The sequence below is a fragment of the Gavialis gangeticus genome, unplaced genomic scaffold (assembly GCF_001723915.1).
Source record: "Gavialis gangeticus isolate Ggan-Ray unplaced genomic scaffold, GavGan_comp1, whole genome shotgun sequence".
NCBI classification, from domain to species: Eukaryota; Metazoa; Chordata; order Crocodylia; family Gavialidae; genus Gavialis; species Gavialis gangeticus.
Window position 1 is genome coordinate 78,924,985 of NW_017728992.1, and position 7,422 is coordinate 78,932,406.

At 38.4% G+C, this 7,422-nt stretch overlaps 1 protein-coding gene across 2 annotated transcripts in view; it reads left to right on the top strand.

Annotated features, from left to right (window-relative positions):
• The window catches only part of RTTN (rotatin), a 181,680-nt gene that overhangs the window by 98,609 nt on the left and 75,649 nt on the right, over positions 1–7,422 (top strand). For both annotated transcript variants that reach the window (XM_019524619.1, XM_019524626.1), the window contains exons 28-29: positions 2,357–2,576; positions 5,497–5,625. In XM_019524619.1, coding sequence (XP_019380164.1) covers positions 2,357–2,576; positions 5,497–5,625 — 349 coding nt within the window. The remainder of the gene's footprint in view (positions 1–2,356; positions 2,577–5,496; positions 5,626–7,422) is intronic.

Consider the following 7,422-nt stretch of genomic DNA (forward strand, 5'->3'; position numbering starts at 1 on the left):
AAAAAAAAAAAAGGACTCTTGCCACTATATCCATTGGCAGTATCAAAGATACAGCTCATGGACAGGATCCAGTCTACAGAGCCACCTAATCTGAATCTGATTCCTGGTGCTCTGGTGCTGGCTCACATGGGACCAGTCCTGAACACTCCTCTCCCCTCCCTCTCTGTGCCCCTCCTATGCTGGATCCAGTACCTGAGGTGTGTATTCTGCCTAGTCTGGGATCCAGGCTGCATGCAGCGCCTGCTCCAGCTGCTCTGAGGGAGATGCAATAGGCAATGCTGGTCCCAGAAGGTGGAGAGGAGGCTCAGTTAGTCCAGCGCCTCCTTCAGCTAGTTCAGGACCTGTACTGCACACAGCATCTGCTTTGGACCAACCAGAATGGGTGCCACATGTGGCTTGCATCCAGATCTGGCTGCAGCAGGCACCTCATGTTCTGGATCTAGCATGGGAAGGGTTGGGGGTGAAGGGGGCATAGGTCTGACCTCGCCTGTGGGGCTGGCCCCACGCCATTCATCCAGCCCATGAACAAGTCCTGCATTGCTCATAAGGTCAAATGATTTTCACACCTCTGACATACATAAACGTGTGGTACCGCTTAATATTGAACAGACTAAAATAAAAAGACAGTTGACTAAATCAGTCAGAAATTCTGAGTTCTGATATCTTACAGGTTTGGCTGCTATTTTAAACTATCTTATTGCTACAAGATTAATAACTTTTGTGTAAATTGGCTCACAGCAGCCTGCCTTTTTGACATGTCTTGTCTGTCTCGATGCAAGTTTTAAAAATATCAGCAGTACATTGCTAGTAGGTGGAATAAGGTAACTTTCTGTATACTGATATTTTGCAATTATGCTCTCAGCTGTGTCAGAAATAGAGCTGGTTATATTTTGAAAAGCCCATGAAAGTCATGGTAAAATTTCTATTTATTTACTTCGATAGGTTGGAATGAGGTTCTTAGGCAGTTGTATATATGTTAGGATTAACAACATTTCTGTAATTAAAAATGTTAGAAATTGATAGAGAGTGTTTTACCTAAAATTCATTGAAACTGGTATACCGAATCACGTTGCTTAGGTTATTTATTATGACTTTCTTACAGATTATATTGTTTTAATCTTTCTAAACCTTTCTTCTATTGTGTTATATATTTAAAGACAGACATGTGAATGACTGATACAATGAACACTTCTTGAAGGGCACTGTATCAAATCTAGACTACTTTTTATATACTTAATAGTTATAACTAATGAATCTACTAAACTTCAAGAATCAAGCTAAAAGATACTGCTGTATTTACTTGAATTTAAGATGACCCAGAATATAAGACAGCTCCCCCAAAATTAGATTCGATATTCAGTATGTTTGCCCAATGTGAACCATGTGTTCTATAATCATGCTCAGTGTTGGCTACATTTAATCAGCTTTATACTTGGTTTCTATTAATGAGTGCATGCTTCTTTTACCAGCAGTTGAACACTACGCAGTATATTTAATGAGGTTTCCTTGTATGCAAATGTAAGACGTTTTTTCCTAAGCTGATTGGGGAGAAAACCTCATCCTATTATCAATTTATAGTATTTGAAATTATTAATCACTGATTTAACATTTGGTGTTCGGACATGCATACAAGTGTATGCATACCATGCCATGTGTGTTGGGCACCTCTGTGTTAAACGCTAAGCATCTCTAAACTCATTATTTTGCCTAAGTATATGTACAAAGGCTCTTAATCAAAATATGTCTAAAAACATGACTGAAAATAATTAAAATCACCATCTAATTACACGTTTGCATAGAGAGCTTCTTCAGAGCGTTATTTTATTCTCTGGTTCATTTATTCAAATCATTATCAATGAACAAGACATCTGAAAAAGAAGGATTAGAAAATTGTGTCACTACAAATGGGAGCATGGTCCAAACTGTTCTACAATTTTTAGTTGATTTCTAGCTTGGAAGCTCTCTAACTACAGGAAATCTCTCTGACACTTTGATTTTAGAATGGATTTAAATGCACTGAGCTTTGTCATTTTCTTTATGTTATAAAGCATTTAATTTTTTTCACTTATGGTGAACAGGTTCTTTAGTTTAACAGTTCTGTTTGCAGTAATTTTTTTTAAGTTGAATGAATGTCCCAATATGATGATAAATGAAATTTTGTACTTTCAGAACTCAAATACATAAAGCTGGAGTTGTTGATTTCCACTTTCCATATACAAAAGGCAATGCGATTCAGACACCTAAACTAATAGAACAACTACAGATGCAATAAGATATCAATAGTAACCTGAGCAATTGTAGATTAGGGAAACTTTTATACTGTTGACTGACTTTTTTACTTTGTCTATGGCCACAGAAAGGGTTTGGAACTTGCTGACTGTTTCCGAACACAGCTGGCTTTGAAGCTGCTGCAGTGTTTACGGGTAACAAATGCACCCCACTTCTATGGACTTCCTTCTCTGGAGAGAACTTTACGAGGAATGGTTCACGTTACTGCATTCCCAGGCTGGAGTACACATTCTGTCACAACTGAATCATTCACAATTTGTATGAAATATTTAACAGGCCTTCTTGAGGTAAGTTGCTTATGCTGTCATTTGGTCATTTATGTAACAATCATAAAGCAAAATATTAATATTGTGAATACAGTATTACTGAGGGAAATATATGTTTTGGGAAATTTTACTTGTAATTTGGTTGCAGAGTGGTGTTTTTTGAGGGGGGGTTGTTTCTTTTTTTTTGGTGAAAACCTAACAATGGATGTGTGCAATTAGTGAACTTGACATTTTGGGCGTGTATAAGTTACAAGATGCAAGGAAGGAAAATCGTAATATTGTGTATAGCCAGTTAGAAATCAATAATTAACTTGAGTGGTGGAATGAAACAGATTTGTCCATAAAACTGTATATTTCATTAATTTTTGTGTTTGACAAGAGTGCAGTGTTTTTATGCTCTGTGGTGCCCTTTCTGAAGATTTTATGACAGGTGCACATGTTGCCACTTGTACTAGACTTTGAGAGAGCCAGTAAGTTATCCATGCATGAAGATATGCCATAATCTTTCCCATCTGTGCACTTTGGACCTTATCCCATTCTCTTTGAAGTGAATGGCAAAACTAGCAATGACTTCAATGTCGGATTGAGAATTGTTTACGATCTTAAATGGGAGTTTATGCAAAATATATTTATTGTTCATATGTTATTTTCAGAGTATCATAACTAGTGATATCAAAATTAATTTCATCCAGAGCAATTTGAAATCTGCACCAAACGAAGATTACTTTCATGTTAGTGTAGACTGTTCTGGCTATATAACTGTTCAAAATGGTTATGTAACAATTTGTTTTATTGTAATAAGGAGCGGTGGCCTCCTCATTCAAGAAAAAGACATCAGCTGAAAACTAGAACGTGCATTGTCAGTCTTCCAAGCTAGCTACTGAAACCAGTCTGTAAAGACAAATATTAATTGAAATTAAAAATTAAGAAATCAATCCAAATAATAGGGGGGTGTATAAGCCAGAGTATTTAAAAAATAAAACTGAGTTTCTGGACATTTTGACTGTGTTTTGTAACTATGAACACACACAGGCATGCACACTGTATCTGTCTACAAGCAGATGTCCTTTTAAATCTTCCAAAAAAGGAACACCTGGATTGATAAATTAGGCTGCTGTTTAGAGCCCTAGTGTGGTCCAAAAGCAAGCTGACAGTCAGTTTGACTGTCAGGCACCCAGCTTTCAATTTGCTGGTGGTTTAGGGGGGAGCCCAGGATTGTGAGGTTTAGTATTAAGGGTCAGATCCCATCACTCCTTTTAAACGAACATCTCTCAGTACCTTAGATGAAAGTAACATAGGGAAAACTCAGTGAACTAACAATAGCCTTTCATGACGGGTACATCCAAAATGTTATGCTTATTTTTCTAGTTCCTCTTCAAAAGTACAACTTTACCAGCACTCTAGTGTTCTTAAATAATTTTATAACATAAAAAGTACTTAAGGCTAGATTTTTAAAATTTTGATCTTGTTACTGGTTATGAAATAGAGTGAAAATAAATACATTGGCTATTGCCCTTTTAAAGATTCAGAATATATACTTTTTTCCATGCTTTTTCTAGCTCTAAATAGAGATTTTTGGTAACCTCTATATTAACTGTGAGTTATGATGAAACAAAAAATGTAAAGTAAGTGTTGAAACACTGAGTTATGATGAAGTGGCAAGGTTTCTGAAATGGAAATAAAATAGCTAGAGCCACTTGATTGACTGCTTCAGATGGGATTTTAAATTTAAAAAGGCACCCAAATTATAGATGCTATTGCAAAGAACAAGGTTTTCTGCTAAAGAGTTTGGTTTCAGATAACAGCTGGGAAATAGGCAGTAGAGATCCTCCTGATAACGCTAAGATCCTATCTGCATTATGTATTATGCAGTTTAAAGTCAACTGAATAACATATAACTTGATAGAGAGTTGTTTCATGGAGTGGTGGGAAACAGAGATGAATTGATAGGTTGTAATAGCCATGCTTTGGGGGAAAATACATTCCATTACATGCAGTTCTTAACATACTTTAAGCAGGTTATTTAGGTCTGATTTACACAGGTTTGATTTTTGTTTTGTTATGTTTTAACAATCTCTGGCCAGACAGTTACATCACCTTACTGTAACTGCTACTATTCAGCAGGTGTTCCTGTATGAAATAAAGATTTTCAATTCATATAAGTAGCAATAAACAGCTCAAAATGACTGTCCTTTATAGTGTACAAAGTGCCGACAACTAAAGAAACACTTAAGCTATTTTTCACATGGGTATTATGATACAGCCAACCAGTTTCTCCTGGATATTGAATTCAGACTGTCCAAGGGACATTTCTTAAGAGCTGAAAATATTAAAAGGCCTTCTATAACTAAAAAGTATGCAGGTCTTCATAAATTATATGTGGGGCAGGTTTGTGTTCCTTCCCCACTTTGAATTATCCTATCAGAGCATGTAAATACTAAATTAATCAGACAGACTTGGAATTATTTGGGGCCTAGGTTTTGGCAAATTACGTGTGAGCGTGTCCAAGGTTAAAAATCGAAAATGTGTAAACAAAAGAATACATTAAAATTCTAAGTATGCTAATACAAGATTTGGCCAAAAAAAAAAAAAAAAGATAAATAATGAATAGAATGAAAACACAAAAGTTCTACCAGGTCTATAAACAATAGGTAAATGAAGGTCACTGTAGACATGAAGGAAAGCCAAGATAAGAGCAGGTGGCTGAACACGAGGTTATAGCTATATCACAAGTTAGCCTCTGACAATGTAACTTGTTATAATAGAATGTCTAGAATTATAATAGAATGGCTAAAAATGCAAGGAAAATGTATATTTGATAAAGGCTACTGACTTTTCATAGTTACGATTTAAATTCATGGGAGTCTGTAGAACAGTTTTTACTGTCTGTATATTTCATGGTAGCTTTACTGAAGGTAATAGTTTGTTTTGTTTTTTCCAGGTCATCTCGTCTTTTTATGTTGAGTGGGGAGGAAATGCTATGTCGTTCATGGGAAAAGGTGTCACCAAGAGCACAGTACTTTGCTTGCTTCACTTGTCCCATGAAATGATGGCTCAAGCCAAAAATACAGTGAGCACGTTAAAAGTTGTTCTTCACCTTGTCTTCTGTATGGTTTAAGTACTGACACGTTATTGACAAAGTTAAAAGTATAGTTTCTTTCTTCTGTCTTTTTTTCTCTCCTTCAACTGGGAAAATGTGTTTTTCTTACTTGAGTTCAGAAAGCAGAAGAATTTAATTTCTGTTGGTGCTTGGTTTGGAAAAGTTATACTTTGGATAACTCTGAATTTGAGCACTATAGAACATTAATACCAGTATTTTATACATACTAGCTAAGGGTTCAGTTCTGCTAACCTTACTGAATTGAATAGAATCACAAAAGTAATCCCACTGTTTTCAAAGGGAATGCTGGCCTAACACAACTTTAAGGGTAGCTAAAATAAAAGCTTTTTAATTTTTACCTTTTTAAAGCATAGCCTCCCCAAGATTATTTGAAATGCAGTAACTTCTTTTATTTGAAAATAACAGACACGTCAATGTCTTCAACAGTTCTGGAAATGAAAACCTTGTTAACAAGTTATTGCATAATTCTAGTTGTTTACAGCAGTGTTGGTTTTCAGAACTGTGGATAACATCTCTAAGAGCATTTTTACTTCTTAAACAGACTCATTTTTTCCCATTAATTATAAGCACATGCCACCTGTTTACTGTATCAAGGCCTAAACAAATACAATATTAGTGTTCAGGACTGCACTATTTTCTAAATTCTGTACATATACCTAAAGTTATTTAGATAAGCTATTCAAGGAATATTTAATTTCATTTTTTTAAAGTAATTGAATTCTCATAATACAGACCTAAACTTTGTGTCCCAAGTCATTGTGATCATATTGTACAAGCTGGATTTTCAGTGATAGGAGTAAGGTGAAAAATATGTTCCTAAGCCTAAACTGACTAAAAGCAAAGCAGGATTTCTACTGTAATCCATTTTGGGAGAAGGAGTATTCAAAATAGGAATCATTGGTTATAGTCAAGACTGGACAACTGCAGTTCAGGATACATAGAACTAGAAGGGGCTTCCTGGGTCACTGAGATCAGTTTGCACTTGTGTACTGTGCAGTACAAGGGTTGTAGAGTTAGGCCACTTGCCTTATAATAAGGGATCCTGGTTTTCTCTATTTAACCCCCCCAATTCTCTGATATAAAAGAGAGAGAGAGTCTGATCCCATTGTTGCTACGTGGCATACAGAGCAGCGGGGAAGGGGCATGGAGGGGGCAGACCAAGGCCCCCACAGGGAGGTGGGATAGAGGCAGACGCTGCACAGCTGGGATGGGGTGTGGGATGAAGCCACAGGTCATCCAGGGCATATGGGGAGGGGGAGGCAGGTGGCTCCCACCACTTCATTCATCCTGGGAGGGCATGGTAGGGTGTGCCCCCTGGATCTGCACAGGGCGAGGGTGGGCTGCCGCTGGGGGCAGTGCTGGGCTCTACCCAGCAGGGGAGCTGGGCTGGCGGGGGTGTGTTTGGGGCAGGCGGTGGTGCTGGGAGCGGGGGCTATGGTCAGTTTTGAGGTAGCCCCCCCATAGGCCTCCAAGCACTGCTGCTTCCCTCCTTGAACTCAGCCTGGCTCAGGCCACAACAGCAGCCCACCCTTGCCCCACACTCAGATCCAGGGGGCACAGCCAGCCCACCCCCCCCCCATACCCTCTCAGAACATGTGCAGTGGTAGGACTTGTTCCCCCCCAGACAAGCTGTGGCTCTGTCCCAGGCCCCACCCCGCCCTGGCTGTGCAGTGCCTGCCCCTGTGTCAGTGCCAGCCCTAGCACCAACCCCACTCCCTCCCTCCACGCGGGGGCCTTGGTTCCCCC